Source organism: Chinchilla lanigera, unplaced genomic scaffold, assembly GCF_000276665.1.
Source record: "Chinchilla lanigera isolate Chin_1 unplaced genomic scaffold, ChiLan1.0 scaffold00010, whole genome shotgun sequence".
Lineage (NCBI taxonomy): Eukaryota > Metazoa > Chordata > Mammalia > Rodentia > Chinchillidae > Chinchilla > Chinchilla lanigera.
The window spans coordinates 13,046,558-13,066,916 of NW_004955411.1; the positions used below are offsets into that span (position 1 = coordinate 13,046,558).

Sequence of the window (20,359 nt, forward strand, 5' to 3'; positions counted from 1 at the left end):
TGAGGTATAGCTTTGGGATCTATGTCCGCCCCCTTCCCCTGCTCCTCTGACACTCTTCTGCTCTGCTTGTTAACCACCAGGAAGCAAGCAGCTCCTTGGGGCTAGCCATCCTGGACTGAAACCACCAGCCAAATTAATGCTCTCTCCTTAAACTCTGAGTGTTATGTTTTTGTGCGCTGTAGCTGCGTGATAAGAAAGCTAACATAACCCCTCTGCATCAGGCTCTGATTTACCTTTCCACCCTTGTTTCTTCCACTTTCTTTTTTTTCTTTATTTTCTTTCGGCAGCACTGAGGATTGAACGTGCCAGGCAAGCTAGATCCTTAGCCTTTCTTATTTCTTTAAGAAGACTTTCACTCTAACCAAGTATACCTGACATCCAAACTTAAAAAAAATAAGCCTTATGTCAGGTTACAGGACAGGAAATTTCCACACAAATTATGAAATTCATATTCACACTCATTTCTCCAAAATCATTTGCGCAAAATGTAGAATTCAGAATTCTGAATGTTTAGGGTTCTTGAACAATTACATGGTACATATTTTATATATAATTTGACAGCTCCAATGAGATCTTCGAAGTGGAAGTACTCACATCAGGTATTAGAATTTCTCTCTCTTTTTTTTTTTTCTTTGTCTTTTTGAGACAGGGTCTCACTATGCAGTTCAGGCTGGCCTTGAGCTCACGCTGTAACCCAGGCTGGTCTCGAACTCGAAACGATCCTCCTGCCTCAGCCTCCAGAATGCTGGGATTACAGCCACGCGCCACCACGCCGGGCTGATATTACTAGTTTTGTAGCAAATCACATGACCAGTAAGAAATAAACGAATGAGAAATAAATACCATAAACAATATTCTCATACCACTTCATGTCAGCTTCTGTCATCGAATGTAATCTGGTGCCAAACTAGGGGGAAAAATAACTTTTTTATACTTTCTTGAGTTTAGAACTGCAGATGAAGAATTGTAGAGTCAGGCCGGGCGCAAACCTGTAATCCCAGTACTCGGGAGGCTGAGGCAGGAGAACGGCCCTGAATTCAAGGCCTGCCTGGCCTACACAATGAGACCCTGTCTCAAAAAACCAAAAACAGAAAGAAAAAAGATCAACTATTGTTCAAACAGAATCAACAAGAAAGCAGAACCTCAATTAAGGAAGAAGCATAGTCACCCAACACAGTTATTAGGGTGAAACTACCAAATTCCTTGAGCATTCTTTTCTGCTGCTGCTATCCTTGGGGACGGGTAAAAATGGTTGCAGCAGGTTTCAGACACCACAGAACACAGAATGGGAATATTCTCCTCTATCTACTGCATGGATACCATTCTTTGAAATACCACCTTTTTTCAAGGGCAAAAACGCTCCAGTCTCAAATGTCAATTGACTTTATCAATTGTAACTTTTCACAATGTTCCAGCGTTTTTCTTTTTTGTCCTCCACTCCTTTAAGGATAGTGAGACCGGCATTACTTTGCCTTCTCGCTTCAAGAAATCCTTACGACCGTTTCTGAAAACCAACAACTGCGGGAAAAGCTTTGGCTGCGCCGCGGCGGCGCCCGGACCCCGAACCTGCCCGCCGGCCGCGGGGAGCCCTGGCCCGCCGCCGGCGCCCGCACGCAGGCCGGAGCCGCGCTCGCCAAGGCGTGCAAGGCAGGCAGGCAGGCGCGGGGGCGGCCACAGCCACGCCGGGCCCGCCGCCGCCTCGGCTTTGCTCGGCCCGGGCCGCGCCCGCCCGCGCCGGTACCTGTTCAGGAGCAGAGAAGCGGCGCTGAGGCAGAGCAGCAGGAAGCAGAAGAGCGGGTACTGGCGGCAGATCTCGCGCCCCACGTCCAGCCGCAGCCGCTGCTTCAGCCTCTGCCCCGTCGTCCGCACCCACGACGCCATCTCCGTGCGCGACACCGCGGCGACGCGGCCCGCGGAGGCCGAGGCAAGAGCGGCCGGGGTCAACGCCCCACGTTCCCGCGCCCCCGCCGGGCGGCGGACCCACATCGCCGCTCACCGGCGGACCTGGCCGCGAGCCGCCGTCGCTCTAGGCTCCGCCCCGCGCATGCGCGGCCGCTCCACCTCCGGCCACCAGGAAGACCGCACGCCGCAGCCGAGGTCACCACCCCGCGCTGCGTCTCCCGCGTCCTGCAGCTCCTCCCTCCTGGTCAGAGCCGCGCGGGACTTCCGCGGAGGACCGGACTCCGGTAGGGCCAGCCCGTGCCGGAAATCAAGGGGAAGCCTAGCACTCGGTAGCTTCCTGCCCTGCGTGAGAGAGAAAAGCTTGTGTCGGAACACAGCAAAAATGTAGCCGCCGGGCGCTACTTGGTCGCGGGGCCCCCTGGGAACTGTAGTCGGCGACGCGACGCCGTGCGGCGGCGAAGCCGCGGTCGCGCCACACCTCCCGCCTCACACCAGACACCCTGCTGCTGGTGGCTGCTGCTCCAAAGCCTGGAGCGACGCCCAAGGGAGCGGAGGCAGGGACGTCTTAGAGCCCTCAGTTTCAAAGGGAAAGCCTGGGGGCTGCGGGAGTGAAACAGCCCTTGAAGGCCGAGGGATCCTACTCGCCGGGCCGCCGCCCCTTGGAAGGAGCATCTTCTACGCGCCACACGAGCTACGCGCCACACGAGCTACATGGAGCTCAGCTCAGGGCGCTTCCAGGGCCCTAGCCAAAATCCAGGTGTACGGACGAGGCAGGTTGGCAGGCCACGTCCCTTATTATAGTCTCATTTACTAATTCATTTCGAAATTTTTAACGTCCATATTCTCTGCAACCGAAAGGTGCAGAAAGATACTGCAATAGCTAAATTTATGTCCGGGGAACGCTAAGCACTTTTTAACACATTCCAACCTTTCTGTAAGTACAGGTTCCTTACTGAGGCCGAGATCTGGGTTATGGAAACAAGAATTTGAAGCCTTTCTAACGCCAGAGCGGGCGCTTTTCTCCTGCCTGTCACAGCTCTTCCCTAGGCTCTTCCCCCTCCAAAATGGGAAAGACAGCTCAGAAAGAGATTTTTGGGAAAAAAACAAAACATGATGTATGGTTCGCGAATATTTTCCCCAAAACATGAATCATCAATAATGCATTATTTTCCTTTTCAGAATGTAGCATCCTTCATTCAGTTACCGCTAACCATTTAAGCTCACAATGTCCTTTGACCCTAACCTTTTTCTTTCTTTGAGACAGGGTGTCTTTATGTACCTCAGGCTGGCCCAAACTCGCTGTGATCCTTCTGCCACACCCATCCAAGGGCTGAACCATTTTCTTTACAGTCAACTTAAATAGAATTACTCGGTCAAAGGATAAGAACATTAACATTGTTGATACATACTGTAAAATGTCTTTGTAGACTAGGGTTATCAATTCTGCAGTGGTATATGGAAGTGTACGTTCAGTGATCCTCACCATTAAGTTACTACTGACAATGACACCACAAACACATTGTTCTATATGTGATCAATTTTTAAAAACTCCAGTGTAACATCATTAAAAAAGCTCAAACTTTTAAGTTGAGGTACATGTGTAACATTAATTATCCTTCTGCAGCTTTTATAACTCCTTGAATAATCTAAAACTGTTTTTACAGGAATCTACTAGAGCAATACTAAAATTTAAAAGATGTATCGTGTGTCTACAATGGACTTGAGTGCTTGACATTTATCACTCTATTAACTTATCTGGCAAACTGTACCTTATCTTGTTTAAAACCTTTGCTTCCTTAAAGGCTTATTCTGAAATTACTATTCAACTTTCTACCAAGAGCCAGTATATTTTAAAGACAAAACTGTGTTCAGTTCTGTTCAAATTACATCTTTACAGCATCATACCCAGACTTCTTACTCCCATGTTTTAGCATAGTTAGAATTACACAATACATTTCTGTATTACACCTCTCATCTCGGCACTCAGGAGGCTGAGGCAGGACTCCCAGTGTTGGAGACCCACCTCATCTACATAGTGACTTCAAGGCCATCCTGAACTCCGTAACTAGATCTATCTCCAGAAGAAAAACAAAAACAGAAAAAAACCATTATTGCTCTGAATCAGAGAAACACGAATTTCTGCCGTAAGAAAAAAAATGTTTCTAGTAGTACTTGACACTGACCCCAGGGCTTAGGCACATACTAAGCAAGAGCTCTTGCTCAGCAACACCCAAACCCCCAAGAAAAACCTTTAAAATCTACATCTAAAGAATCCTATTGCTACAAAAGCATAGTAACCTTTATTAAATGCTATTCTTTAGTCTTACACTCTAGCATCCATTTTTATACTCACATACAGAGCTTGAACTTGTCTTCCAACCTTGTATTAAGTTTTAAACTTCTTAGAGGACATATGGGATATCCACAACCAATCCTGGTTCTGGAGCCACCTGCATCTCCTAACAGGATATTGATCAAGGTCAACTTGATAGTGTCTCAGCCCTTGCATTCTCACTTCTAAAATAGTTACCTTCTTTATAAAGTTTGGGGTAAGATTAAATTGAGGGCAAAGTGCTTCATAGAACACTTAGTTTAAAAAAAAAAAAAACTCTATTTACTAAAAGGACAGAAAAACAGCTGAATCAAGTAGTTTTCACATGGATTACAATAATCTAAAAGGAAAACGACACTGAATCAAAGCTACTAAGATACCTTATAGAAAACAGGTCCCAAGAAGTTTATGTGCTGCCCTCAAATGCTGTAGTTCAATATGGTAGCCGCTAGCCGTATGTGGCTGTTGAGGACTTAAAGGTGGCTTGTCTAAGTGTAAAATACAAGTAGAGTTTAGACTCAGCATAAAAACCAGGAGAAACTATGTTTTTAGCAACTTGATTATATATTATATACTACTTTGGAACTGTGCCAAAATAATTTTAATCTGGCTACGATATTCAAAATTACTCATGTAGCTTTGCATTAAATTTCTATCAGTGCTGCTCTAGACCCTAGTCTGTTGAGCTAGAACAATTAAGTGCACATTTTTTGTAATTGCTACATTTATTGTGTGAGAAGTATTTTTACAAACTAGAAAAATTTTTAATGTATTCATTTAAAGACCTCAGATATCAAATTGCAACCCAGTGATATGCCCATTATTTTAATGAATATTTATTAAATAGCAAGTATAAGGCACCGTGTGAGATATGGTGGAAGATACAATTAATTTAGATGTGTTTTGCTGACCTCCAAAGGTTTACAATCTAGTGGAGACAAGTCATACACAGAAATAATGTATTTAATATAGTGGAGATTTATATATAGACTGTAATAAGAGTTCTTAAATGGCAATTAAGACATAAGTAGTGGCACATACCTGTATTCCCTTAGCACTTGGGAGGCACAAGGATCTTGAGTTTGAGGGCCAACCTCAAACAGTGTATGGTAAGTTCAAAGCCAGCCTTGACTACATAAAGAAATCCTGTGTCCAAAAAAAGGAGGGGAGGGCAAGGAAAATTTTCAGCCAGTGAAGACCTGGAAAGGCCTGTGGGAAGAAGTTGAGCAAGAGGACTTATCTCCACTTTCACTTAAATTTCAGAAATCATGCAGAACTAGGCAGTTTAAATACCTAAGATGTTTCCACTTAGTTCAAAATTTTCTCCACCCCATCAGCAAACTACACAAATTGCTTTTTATGTTGGTGTAGCAACAGGAAAGGTAGGATTCAATACTTGAATCTGGGTGTTCTGCCTACTGAACTCAGATGGTGGGCTAAAAATGTGGCTCAGGGAAGATGTAAATAAAATATTGGGATTTGCTGAGCCACGTATTTAGCCCACGATCTAATCATCACACAATTTAATAAAGACTGGCTGTTTATATAGAGATTTCCGTTTGGAAATAAAGTTGATTGACAGGCAATCAATCACATGCCCCTTGGAATAAAAATATTCCACAAGAAAGAAAAATGTGGCTCAGTGGTCGTGTCTGGCATGAGGGAAATCCTGGATTTGATCCCTACCACACATAAATACATTCTCTCTCTCTCTCTCTCTCTCTCTCTCTCTCTCTCTCTCTCGCCATTCCTTCCCTCTCCTTTTCTCACATTTTAACACTCTGAGGTCTATTATTTCTATGTCCTGAGGCACATATTTGAATGAGGAAAAAGATAAATACATAACACTACTCCTGGGAGCAATCCCTTCCTCTGGCAGAACTCCCTGTAATTTTGTGGAGCATGGAGAGATATTTTCAAAGCCCTCATTTTATCCTGTTTCAAATAATCAAGTTCTACATTTTACTTTTGGTGGCATTCATGTTATTTTCACAGCCTCCCTGCAAGCTATTCCTATGTATCTGAATATAGAGGCTGTAAGAGACTGTTGAACTATTTTTTCTGCAAGAAAAGTCCCTGTCCTTCGTTAAAAAAAAAAAAAAGTTCATTATAATGGACAATATGTAATTCACAGAAGAGGAACATTGAGATTTTTATGGATGTCTGAGATGTTTAAAATGCAGTTACTGTATTAGTTTAACTTTTGCAGCCAAGAGGTAAAAGCTGCACTAGGAAGATAACAAGAACTAAACTTCACAGAATCTGTGGCTCAAATGTATATTCCCCCTAAGTAAGACCTGCTTTATGACCACGGAATTCTAGGTACTCTAGAGCACCAAAAAATGTAAGCATTTCATATCTGTCAATTAACATCTCTTAGTTGTAACATGTTAGCCTCTAACACCTTACTTCCATGGAAGCAAGCAAGCAGTTGGTCATAACTTTAAAAAAATGTAATTACTACTCCTTCGTAACTGAAACTGTGCTCACACCAGTTGATAAATATACTGGGAAAGTAAGAGACAGTCTATGCTCTTTATCCACTAAATTACAGCTTAAGAAAGATTATGTTAATTAGACAGTGGCCTCTCTTCACAAAAATAGTATTTATCATTTCAGGTATACTCACTTCAATAAGTTCTGAAAATATTTTAGAAAAGCTTTGCAATTCTTCCTCTTACCTATGTCCAAAAATGCAAAAATTAGAGCAGTTTGACATGGCACTTGCAAACCATGCAACTGGGCCAGGTTCAAAATTGTGAACATCACTAACACTGGCATTTCTATTTAATACTACTAGTTAGGTTGGCACCAAATATCAGTTTTACCTTCACTAAAAAGCTGGTTTTAATTTGGAAAGCTGATTCCAGCTATAAGAAAATAAAACTCAATACAGCATTTCTCAGTAGCAATCTTGAGTAAAATCATTTTGCAAGTTTTTATTGAAAATCTTGTCCTACATACCCAAAAACAATTACCATTTAAATTTAGGTTCCTTTAACTCGCCTGTACAAGGATTCCAAATTAGTCAGTTTTCAGCGTTACCCAAGAGCCATATTGCTGATATTCTATTTTATGAAAGGTGTATTCCTAAGCATTCAACAGTTAGGATTTCCACTATCTCCACATGTGCAGAGGGAAGTTTTCTCACTTGTTTTTAAAACCAGAGAATCTTGTAAGATTAACTTTGTTATTCTTGGGTCTAAAAATAAAGTACCCCTAACAACGTTTATAGGAACTGTGATGATAAAAAGGAGCTACCTTTGTGTGTTTCCCTAGATTCAGACTTAAGACCTATATAACTAATTCCCCTATGGAACCAGCCTTTTCCAAATACTGTTTCTGGGCAGCCACTGCCAAGCATGTCGGAAGCCCTGGGTTTGATCCCAACACAGCAAAAATCAAAACAAAACCTGTTCTCAATTGTTACTAACACATTATTCTTAAATAAATATGTGGCCTCTGTCAAGTTTCATAGCTTTTATCTCCACTATTATACTGATTTCATAAAACTACTATTTATCAAGATGGAAACTGGTAAAGGTTATAATTAACACATGCACTATAAGAAAATGAATTGAATGTCAGCAGTAATAAATGGTTCTGAATATTCTTCTTGCAAGTCAAATGTTGCCACATATCAAAACAATAGCTGTGCTCCCAAAGTTACCTTCAAGCAGGTTTATTTTTATTTGGGGGTTTGTTTAGAGAAGGGTCTCACTATGGAGTTCAGGCTGGCTCAGACTCAGCAACCCGTGAGGGCTGAGATTTCAGGCCTGTGCCACCATGCCTGGCTATTTTTTGTTTTTAGATAGTCTTGCTATGTAAAGCCCAGGCTGGCCTCCAATCATTCTGCTTCAGCCTCCAAAATGCTGGTAGTATCAGCATGTGCCACCACACCCAGTGTAAACTGATTTCTTCGCTGGTAAGTAGCTAGATCACAAAACATTCAGTATCAGTAATCAGTAAGGGAAAAAAATCAACTAATAGCCTTATTTAATCCCCCAGAAGGTATTACCAGATCTTTTACCTTAATATTCATCAAACTGTACATGTTCCTCAGACATTCACTATTGTTTTAATTGGCTACAGTAGGAGTATACCTATTTTGATTAAAGAGAATTTCTGAGAGGTTAGCTTAGGTGTGGTAGAATTCTAAGACCTCAATAATGTAAGGTGAGCTAAAGAAAGAAAACACAAAGCAGTTTATTCAAACAATATTTATGGATGACAAAGCTAGAAAGAAGAGCCAGGCCAAACCTAAAAATTTTATACTAAGTAAATTAAAGTTTCCATTTGTGCTGTTATACTAGATTTGGAAAGCCAGACTAACTAGACTGCCACTTAAAAACAGGACCTTTCAGAACCATTTATTTGTAAATAAAGAATCCAGCCAGATCTGAGCTTCCTAAAGGATGGGTAGGACTTGGATACACAGGAAACTTCACACCTGTTCAGTAAGAATGAATGACCACTGTGACTAGGTGTGATAAGATAAATTAACAGTACATTAACTGCTGACAGAGAAAAAGCGCCTTAATATGTACAATAGACAGCTAAAATGCAGACTACACACAGAAGATCAAGCAAACTCTGACATTAAAACGAGAACACATGCAGACATGACACAAAGCTATACTGCACAGAGAATCAAGGGAGACAAAGTATAAAGGGGCAAGAGAGAAAATAAGGACAGGTAAGAATGGAACAGTCAAAGATTAGAAAAACCAACAAAGTGCTGAGAGTTAAGAAAACTGATTCCATGTAAATGACATAAAGGTTAAAGCTTTGAAATAATAATTTTATATATCCCACTTAGGAGCATCATTTTAAAACTACCAAGCTCACTGGGAAAAGGTGCAAAAAAAAAAAAAGTGCTTTTATTCTGGTAAGTATATAGGTTTCAACCTAGATACATTTTATTGGGAGGGCAGGGGAGGATGATCACTGAAACTCAGGAAAATACCTACACTATTTTGGGTAACATGCTAACTCTTTAACTTTTGGAGAACATTTAAATTAAAATATAAGCTAGTTTAGCAGTTAAGACTGCCTTATTTTTCCTGAAAGACTTAAAATATTAGCCTTTATTACATGAACAAAGTTGTTCCTATAATTTCATAATACTTGAAATAAACACGTTTCTAAAAATTAAATTACTACCATACATGTAGAGCCATTTTAGTTGACATCTTATACAACTCAAGTTTACTACCAGTTAGTACATTAATACAGTAATTCAGAGATCTTGGAATAATGGTTTCTATACTCTCTAATGAAGGCTTGATAATACAAGTTCCCTATCAGCTTCTTTAACCATGAGAAATATTTACCCTACTCTTAACCTGAAAACGTAATAAATAACATCACAGTCAGGTACCAGAATGTTCACACATGTAAAGCATTAGTTTGAATAAGCAGTATTTTAATGCAGAATTTCTTGTATTTTATGAAAGCCTTCACAAAAAAGCACAGAGCAAAAATTTTTTTAAAACACCCCTTTAGGCATTTTATTATAAAAACAAGTATATCTCAATGTTGACATCTAGAAAAACACAAGAATGGCAGGGGACACATTATTTTACTTTAGCAACCTATACCTTCACAAGCCTATTCAAAAAAATGGATACACTGGCCAAATCAGGTTACCAGAAAAAATCCCCAGGAATACAAAAGGCAAGTGTAAGACCACACAGTGCCAGATATCCATCAATTTTAAAGACCTAGGTCTACTACTTTACTAGGATCTGTGAGTGTATGTACGTATGTGTTATGTAACAAGATAAAAAGTACCACTAAAAATCTGTCAAATTTTGGCACCAAAAACTCTGAACATGTTTCTACCTTATTATTTAATATGAATAATATTGTAGCCAATTAATATTTAATACCATAGCACCTAATGCTTTCATGCCTGAAAGAGGTACTTGGGTCTATCCAAAATGCCAAGATGTCTGATTTACCTTTATGTAGAAAGAATTTGAGAGAATACATATTCCTCAGAGTATGTATCTCTTTTGTACAAAAACAGTATATACTGTATACAAGAGGATTAAACAGGACTCATCAAACTTGGAAATCAAGAGTTTTGAGAGATCACTGCCACAGTAAGACATGAAGGTAAATTCCTTTTCCCAAAGACACTTTTCAAAACATACTGCTTTAAGGGGACCAAGAGATGAGAGAAAAGGGGGACACAAAAAGAAAATGTGTTATGTTCACATATCAATCAAATCCCCACAGTGAGTGTAATTATTATGTACTAAAAACATATGCTAGTAAAAAAGAAAACACTGCTTTGCTCAGCCAAGAATTAACCTCAGTCACAAAATATCCTCTATGTAGTTTTGTATGATAGGTGCTATTTTCAAGTAAGATTTCCTCAGAACTTTTCCTAGACTACTTTAAATAAGCAGTGACACAAAGTGAGTAAAATAAAGATGATTTCTCCTAATAAATCCAGGATAATGTGCCACTCCCACTCTCTTTAAAAACTAGAAAATTCACCAGGCTACAAAGAACAGGAGGCATTTCCCATGGAAGGACTAAGTGGAAAAGCCCACTCTTGGTTTGCAATGAGTGGCAGTGGTAAAAAAAAATTTAAGTGGCAAATGGTTGCATAACTGGAGTAAGGGGGTAACTCCCTCTTCAAAGTAATAACCTAGGAGAAAACAGAACTCCCCAAATGAGTGCTGCTGTTTGAGTTAACCCTGCTCATCCACTTTGCCAAAAATGAAGCCCATGAGTTCCCATGTTCTCTTTCAGTCAGAACTTGTGGCCCACCATCTCAGTGGGTAGATTCAGTAAAAGACTACATTATCAGTATCCTTTCACGCACAAACCACCAAACATTTTATAAATATGAGGCGCACAAAGAAGACTGTCTGTCAGGGCATGGTGGCACACAACTGTAATCCTAGCACTAAGGAGGCTGAGTCAGGATTACCTCGAGTTCCAGACCAGCCGGGGATACACTGGGTAATAAACACCCTGCCTAAACTGTATAGCAAGACCCTATTTCAAGCAACAGTGGAATGAAGAGCTGCCGCACATCAGCTTAAGCAACACAGGAAAACCTAATAATCTGGGGTAAAGACAGTACATATAGCCAGGAATGGTGGCACATGCGTGTAATCCCAGCACTAAGGAGGCTGATGCAGGAAGATCTGAGCTCCAGGCCAGCCTAAGCTCCACAGTGGGTTCAAGGCCAGTCCAAACGACTTAGTGAGACCATCTCAAATAAAAAGGAGTACATATAGAAACAATTGCTGAACTACTAAAATTTAAAGCCAATACATTCACTGAAATGGAAAAAACCTGGATGTTGACTGGGGATGTTCAAACATCAAATAAATCCAGCTCAATTCTTTTAATCCAAGCTCAAAAATTTAGAAAAAGTTAAAAGCAAAATTCTTACCAACTAAATTCTAGACTTTAAAAATAATAAAATAAAATAAATTAAAATCTATGTAAAGTTACCTCATGAAACTAGAAAACCAAGTAATGGGGACGGGACCCTACCCTTTCAAAAGAAACAGCAGAAGTTCTACAAAGGAAGAACTGTACTTATTATCACACTTACTGGTAAGACCGGCCATTCAGAAACAAAGCAGCGAAACAATGCCTCCAGAGTTCTGATGGAAAAATACCACTGCAGCTAAAATCCTATATCCAAACTGTCATTCAAGAGCAAGGATGAGGAGGAGACACTTCCTTAAGTATGCATGATTGTTTACAATTCATGTAGCCTTTGAAACTACCACCTGGAGACAGCAAAAGCAAATCTAAGGGAAAGAAATGGAATCTATGAAAAAGAGGAACTCAAGGCAGTGGAGGAGAAAAAAAAACCTGGGTGAACCACAGAGTAGTAAGTAAGATTAAGCATCTGGAGCAGTTGAGCAGGCTTTCTCTGGGTAACAAGAAAACACCAGTAATTACAAACTAAAGAAAAGATCAAAGGCATGATTCGTATTTTAGTAACTGTATAAATCTAAGCAAATGATGGAACATAAAGAGAATTCTGCCCTCTAAAAGGCATGTGTTCACAGATTACAATGTATATTGAGAATTCAAGTTCAAGCACAGTCCCCACAAACTAGCAACACCCTATCTCAGAAGACCCTGGATACAATCCCCAGTGCAGAAAACAAGAGTTGTTTTGAGCATCTTTGGTCTAGAGACAAGGTATAAAATGGTGAGTTAGTTATAAACCTTTAAGAAAAAGCAGCCGACAGGAAAGAGATGAAGGAAAACTACTGTCCCATTTCCTTATTTTATTGGAAGAAGCAAAGGAAAAGTTTATGTGTATTTCAAGTAATAAAGGTAGCCAAAAGAATTTAAAACATGATTAGTGTAAGCCAAATTCTTCAGAAGGGGTGACAAAATGCTTAAACTTTAGAGGTACCTCTGCAAATGGACTATGATGTATGCAGACTTTTGCATCTTGTGCTGTCTGAATGGATTCTATGTAAAGGTTCTTTACATCTGTTTTGCCAGGCACAATGCCACACACTAGTATCTCAGCACTTGGGAGGCTGAGGCAAGAGGATAACTGTAGATTTAATGTCAACCTGGATTACATAGTGAGACCTATCTCAAAAAAATGTATTTTTTTGTTTTAAAGTGCCACCAATGGGGCTAGGTGTATATAGCTCAGCGGTACAGACATGATTAGCTGGTGCTGAGCCTCAATTTCAATCCCCAGCATCAAAAAAAAAAAAATCTTGAAGTTACAATGTCAACTAAGAATACAAAACTATGAATGTAACATTTACCCACCACTGCTGTAACTAAGTCAATGTGCTACAGTGAGACAATGCCTTAAATTGCTTCCCTTTTGAGATGACCTAACTTTAACCACCTACCAACTGGTAAATACAAAGCTACTCATATAACTGTAAACATTCTTATTTTAAAACACAGTAAAGCAATGTATATTACTTGGAAATGGTTGCCTCAAGAACTTAATACCTACTCTGCATGCTTATCCTCTCATCCGGAAATTGCTATGCAAAAAACCCTTACAACCTGTAGACTCAAAAAACTAACAAGATTCTTACTCAGCAAAATAAGAATTCAGTCATAAAGTACTACCTCCTCATAAAGAAATACAGACTGGGGCTTTGTATATCAAGATTTTCTTCAGCAACACTAAAAATACAAGGAAAACTGATGGGCTGGATTTCCTGAAGATGACTCATGAACACCTTCTTTCCCTAAATAAAGAAAATATAAACAGTAACTTCCATGGCGTTTTCTTTATAATTAACAAATACACATGAGAGTGTATAAATTACAAGGCCAACTGTTCCCTCAACTTGAAGAAATAACTTTTTTAAGTGTCAGGTTGAGAATTTAAATGTCCATCTTCAAGATCTTACATCTACTCAAAATGTTGACACTGCTGGGTATAGTGGCACAGGCCTGTAATCCCATCCATTTGGGAGGATGAAGCAAGAAGATCACAAGTTTAAAGCCTAAAGATGTAGTGTAGATCAGTGCAAAGGTCCTGGGTTCAACCCCGTACTGGGGGAAAAGGATTAACTAAATTTGCCTAAGTAACACGTACATGTGTCACTGAACAGAATATGAAAGCTTACTTATAGATGACCTATGACAGTAACACTGCTAATTTCTGGTTCTCCTCCAAGCACATTTCAAATACTAAATACATTGAAACACAATTAGCGTATGTGCTTTCCTAATTGTTCACAAGTAATTTTACAGGACTAATCCCAGACTTTTCCAATCAAAGCCACCAAAATGACTAAATATTAGTGCCGGGCGTGGTGGCACATGCCTGTAATCCCAGCACTCGGGAGGCTAAGGCAGGAGGATCATTGCGAGTTCGAAGGCAGCCTGGGCTACAAAGTGAGCCCAAGGCCAGCCTGAACTGCTTGGTGAGACCATCTCAAAAAAACTTAAAAAAAAACAAAACACTACACATCAGAAATATTCTAATAGTGAAGTCCAACAGTTTAGTCACGATAGAGATACATCTAGTTTTAGCAATTTTGCTATGAAATACTTGTGTTACATGAGGCTCATGATTATTCAAATTTCATTTCACTGAAAGTTACCACCATTAAATGAGACATCACATAGGACATGCTGTGTTAGAACTCCTCTGGTATGCCATGGTTTCTATCCTTGTAAACCAGGTATCATCATCTGGAATCTACAAAACTTTCCTACAGATTATGTATTATCCATAAGCCCTGATAGGTTGTTGTGGGGTTTGTAGACAGGCTCTCACTATGTAGTCTGGGCTGGCCTTGAATTCACTCGATAGCCAAGCTGGCTTGGAATCTGTGGCATTACTCCTCCCTCAGCCTAAAGAGTACTGGGATTAAAGACATGTGCCACCACACTTGGCTCTGATTTATTCTTTAATCTGTAGTAATGGTTTACTGGTTTATCCACACCAAAGTTCTCTGCCTCTTGCCCTAAAAAAAAACTGCCTCTAGTTCATAAATGATAGATGTCCTAAAAGACAGATGTATCCTAAAATTCTAGAACAGAAAGCCTAAAGCAGGAAATGATAAATCATGATATTACAGAGAGCCTTTACAATTCCCCTATTAGAACTAATTTTAAACTTCATAAAGAATCATGTGTATTATTCTAAAATGACCCTATTTTGTTCAAACCGTGTTTAGAAACATGTTCTAGAAAGCTCTAACACTAAGACGCTAATTTCCAAACTAATTAATCGGGATTTGTCCCACACCAAAAAGTCTTACTCAAACTCATGACTTCTGAAATGATGGAAGCTTATTTTTACTAGTCAATGTCCATTTTGGTAATCCTCAACAGGAAACTGCACGACGTGCCAAATCTTAAAAGTTGTATCTTGATCAAGTGCCCAAATCAGTATTCCTGTTACCTTCCCAACCTAGAGCTACATCTTGTACATAGTCACAAGCCCCAATTCTTTGATGATGATTTATCAATAAACACTAAGCTGAGTTGACTTAACCTTGTTTATCTAAATGCACATTTTATTAAGACAGATCATTTGGTTTCTTCCCTTCTGAGTTTACCTGTAAAGCTCCATCTAAGAAATTTTACTTGCCAGAGAATGGGAAACACTTCAGTGGTGAATTATGGTCCTAGAGAACCAAATTACCAAAATTTCAGTGAATCCATGTACACGACCACAGAATATTTCGATCAACAATTAAAATTAAGTGAAGACCAGCCCAACATGTTTCTTCTATGCCTCTCCCAGTTGTATATACTTGCAATTGGGGAAATCTGTTTTTGCCATTGTGGCTAGTTACTCTGAATGGATGCATGACCAAAAAGGTGATAGAACTCTAAAGATTACAAGTGTCTCTTTATAAGCTGGTAAGTGGAACATGATGAAATGGAGGACACTCACAATAATTCTTGGACTCCTGGAGATCCTAAGACATGCTACAAAAATAGGTCTTTATTCTTAGGAAAATATAGTCAGAGCTAGCTTCCTTATACTATACATAAAATCTTAACATCAGAGGCAGTACAGGATAGTACAGATAGTTTTTGAACTGATCTCCAAACAAGCACAAACCCCACTACGTTGAAAATTAAAAAAAATTAAAAAAACAAAAAAGAAAACAAAAAAAACAGGTAATTTGAGGTTTTTGGCAAAAGACAGTACTTCACACATCTAATCCAAATCAAAGAGCCTGCAGACAGTTTTCAGTGAGATGAAAGAAATGAAATAAATATAAATTCTATGGATAAATAAATGTAAAAGAATTTAAATAAGCTAACAGAACTAATTATTTTTTAAATTAAAATACTAGTCAGGTACAAGCTTTTGTTTCTCAATGCCAGACTTCTAAATGTTTACCAGACTACTGTTAATATTTAAAAAATCTAAACTTTGACCCAGAATGTTAGTAATACTGATTTGCATTTGCAAATGATTGTTTTTCCAACTGAATGCTTCTATTCTTGAAAAATATTTTAGGTGTATTACTGAAGGCAGACTGTGGTGCTAATATAATTTATTAAATACCTTGAAAAAGTGACAGACCCCAAAAGTCCATCTACTAATTTGCCCAGTTAAAAAATGTCTATGAGCATTTAGTTCATAATTAGCATCTAAAGTAGTGGCATGCCCTATTGAGTGGTATGAATAGAGTGACTACTACACCTTAAACACCACGCCCACAACTCTTTTTTCTTTTATGTATCATTACTAAAGTTCTTTATTCATTAACTTTATACCCACCACTGAACTCCTATAGTCAGATAAAAATTTTATAGTATACATAATTGGGGAGAAAACAATCATGGTGGGTTTTCTTTGACGTTTTAGGAATCTGAGCAATCATTCTAGGGTTAGCTCTCCCTCCTAATGCTTGAATCCCTTCTACTTTCCAATTTCTCCCCATGAAATTCAGACTACCTGTTATATTCTGTAATAACATGGTGGTCTTTTGCTATGTTTCTGGTCAACAGTGACTTTTAGCTAAGCAGTCAAAAAGGACATTCTGTCTATGTAGTTTCATGTTCATCCCATTAAATAAGCATTTTAAAAATATTTTATATACAAATAACCTAGATCACCCCATCAATCCATTTCTATGTTGGTATTTTATGAGAAAAATGTTATCAAGTCAGATTTGCAGTAAGCATTAAAAAAGTTTCATGATGTAACTGCCATCACAAGTGTGCAGTAACTGTGTGTTCAATTCTCCCTTCATTTTAACATGACTCAGTTGCAATGGCTAAAAATCTTCCACAAAAACCATGTTTGGGAGAATATAAATAACACAATTTTCTCAGAAAGCAACTTTCTGAAAACTTAAAAACTAAATTTATGATTACTTTTGATTGCCAAGTAGTCTGCAGAAACAAAATCTTGCGTCTGTTTTGGTTAGGTAACTGAAGTTCTTTTTAACAATGAGAATACTTTAAAGGATACACTTTTCACCCAAAGGAAAGGACTTGACTAATGGATTTAAGATCCTTTCCTTGATAATATATATACATAATTTCTTTAACTTGTCATCTGTCCATTCTTTGAAGCTGTCAAAGCCAAGAACCCATTAACAAATCACAAATAGCAATAACCTACATTAGTTAACATTCCCCCTTTTAACATGTTGACATTTCACTAAAGGATTAGTTATTTTTGCATTTCCATTTCTCATATCCCATGACATTCCATATAAATTGCATTATTGCTTTATAGGCCACACAACATTCAAAATTATATGCATTGCCTGTTTTCCTTGATCTCTGATAAGTTTGATACTGATTTTACTACACAAATTTAAGTTTGAAAATACCAGTTAGCATTTCTTCTGAACTTAATTGTTCACATCACTAATCACTACATGCATATTTAGCTCTGATTATATTGCTCAAAAACTGCACCCATTATCAGAACAGTGCAAATGATATTTAATTTTAAAATTATAATGGCTTGAATTCAGTTATTCAAATGAACACTGTCAAGTAATTTCACTTGAGTGTGTATGTATTTCATCACCACTGTTTACATTACCCTTTAAGCATAACCATCAATTCTGCACAATTTATTAATAACATCACTTTTCCCTCCCCAGTCCCCAAACTAAAATAGCCAAATAGCCTTGGAAACCCACAGAGCTCCACATTTTAATGTTTTCTTAAAGAACACATTTGTGAACTCACAAAAGTGTTCGTCGTCAACTTTGACAATGCAGTTCTTACTTTAAGTCAAACAAACCTGCCCTAAAGTCCCAACCAATAATTCTGAGAATTAACTTAAACACCTTGACAGTGTCCCTTAAAAAATGGTATGACAGTTAAGTGGCAATAGGCATGGCAATGACCTCTTAGATGGGATCATTTAATTCCTTGGACCTGGGAAATGCCAGCACCAAGGATTACACTGAGATTCAATTTTACTGAAGGCTACATTTAGTTTACCTACTTTCCATAACCTGTTATACTTATGTCAATGAAATGTAAATGTTTTTTGTGTAGCCCTCAAATGTACACTAAGATTTGAGAGATGTACTTTAAAAAAGCACAGGGTAATATATAAAATCAGTGGCAGAAAGTTTCATTAAGCACCAGGAACAAATTTTTGTCACCCCATACTCATTTTGTAGGTAAGTTTCAATAACCGGCAAGGCACATTTACATATATTCCAATGAATACTTATTGACAAATTTTAAATTACACTCTATGTCCCAGCTATCCCAGTAACTGACATACAACATACTAAAATGGTTTATTAAGGTAACAAAAAACCAATTAATGTGAAACATACAGGCTATTGGCAACCACTATTCTAAAAGTATGTAAGTACAAATAAACATACTGAAATGTGTGCAATTCTAAGTTTTTAAACCAGAAGATATCTATACTAACACACATTTATATTAATGACACATAAAAAAAATAAAAACTTTATTACAAAAATAAGTTACACTCGCCTCCAGCTTACAGTATAAAACAATTTTATTTGCAGGAATGCAAAATGATTGTTTGCCATGAGCATTTTGAACATATGACATGTCTAATTTTGTTAAATTTGCATTTACTGGGGAACTGGTGTGTATAAAACCTTAATTAAGTATAAGCTCTGATCTTCATTGTGGTGCCTATTGGGTATGTGATATAACTGCAGTATCCCTTTGGGGAAGGAGAGAAGGGATTTCTTTACACCAAGTCCTAATTAAACTATATAATTTTACTTTTGACTTTAAGCTATCAACTTAGGACTTGGCAAAAAAATTTTGAGGGTGATTCAATAGAGGATGCTTCACCACTGAACACTCACTGTCATCAAGGTGCTTTAGAAAATTAAAAACATAGCACAAATGATTGTACTCTATTCTACAAGTTATCATGACCTGCATAAGAAATGGAAAGCTGATTCACACTTTTACAGTGATCAGCAGTAAGAAATGCACTAATGAAACATACCTTTTACCTAAAAAGCTAAACTACAGCCATATACTAATTTCTATGATTCATGAAAAAACTTCAAAATATCCAAATGTCAGGCTTTGCTGTACAACTGTCAGTTTTAGTCTGACGTTTTATAAAGGGACACTGCAGTATTTAGTACAAGTTCGGATGCACTTTTTTGAACATCTGATGTCTTACAAAAGTAACATCTTGCTAAACTATTATACATCCAAATAACTACAATATCTGAAGAAGCAAGGCTGCTTTTTCAGCCACAAAATACGACAAAAGCAAGGCCTGTTATGATGGTCATGAGGAAGTCTTACAAGCCTCTGAAACTAAAGGCAACTAAGAATGTTACATTTGGTATATTAAAATCTTACCCTCATATCATATTTAACAAGCCTTGCTTTTATCTACAAAGATTTTCTATGTACAGTACAGACAGGGTATAGTTCAATCCTCTGCTACTGAGGTAGTTAACCAACCCTTTAAAAAAGGTTCTGAAAAGAACCACTATCTGGAATGCCTGACTAACCAGCTCTGATGATTACACCTGAAACTGCATATCTGAACACAATTCAAAAGTGATTACTATAAAAAAGATATAGACAATCATGATTAACCTTGGTGAGCAGAAATAAAATTTAAGGATACCGACAGTGGCATTCATCTATACCACTGCAATAAAATTTAAATGCACAAATTCAAGAGAATATTTCAGAATACCACTGCTGGCATCCCTAATTTAAAAAAGGGGGTAAAAATCTACTTAGAGCAGATTTTTTAAAGAGAAGAACTTTATTCTTTATTAAGATACCATGCTAGAAGTTATGAAGGATTTCTGTTGGAACACATTTGGAAAATAGAATAGCTTTTGTTTAATAACTTGCACTGCAGAGAAAATTGTTAAAGAAATTCATATCAAAGTCCAAGTATTAGTTCAATGTCCCGTATTTGATTCCATGATCTTCACAGGAAGGTCTTCTGCAATAGAATATGCTCCTATACAGCCGAGATATTTAAGGTTGCTTGATTTCCTTACCATTACTCCACTGCAAGCTTCTGGTGTAATCCCACATAGCAAGTCAGTCTTCATTGTAACAGGTCAGGACCGGCCTCGACCCCTTTTCCCTGCTAGCCAGGTAACAAAAGGAATGAGTTAGATAAATCATTTCAAATTAATTATGTGTACAAACATAATGATAACATTAAAAAACAAG

General features: G+C 38.2%; 1 protein-coding gene across 2 annotated transcripts in view; it reads right to left on the reverse strand.

The window, feature by feature from the left end:
* Snx14 (sorting nexin 14) overlaps window positions 1-2,282 on the reverse strand; it is an 80,860-nt gene extending 78,578 nt beyond the window's left edge. Inside the window, exon 1 of one of the 2 annotated variants that reach the window (XM_005377702.2) lies at window positions 1,742-2,282. In XM_005377702.2, the coding sequence (XP_005377759.1) occupies window positions 1,742-1,986 (245 nt within the window). In that variant the 5' untranslated portion in view covers window positions 1,987-2,282. The remainder of the gene's footprint in view (window positions 1-1,741) is intronic. The other variant, XM_005377703.2, reaches the window with a different exon arrangement.
* Between the last annotated feature and the right edge of the window lie 18,077 nt (window positions 2,283-20,359).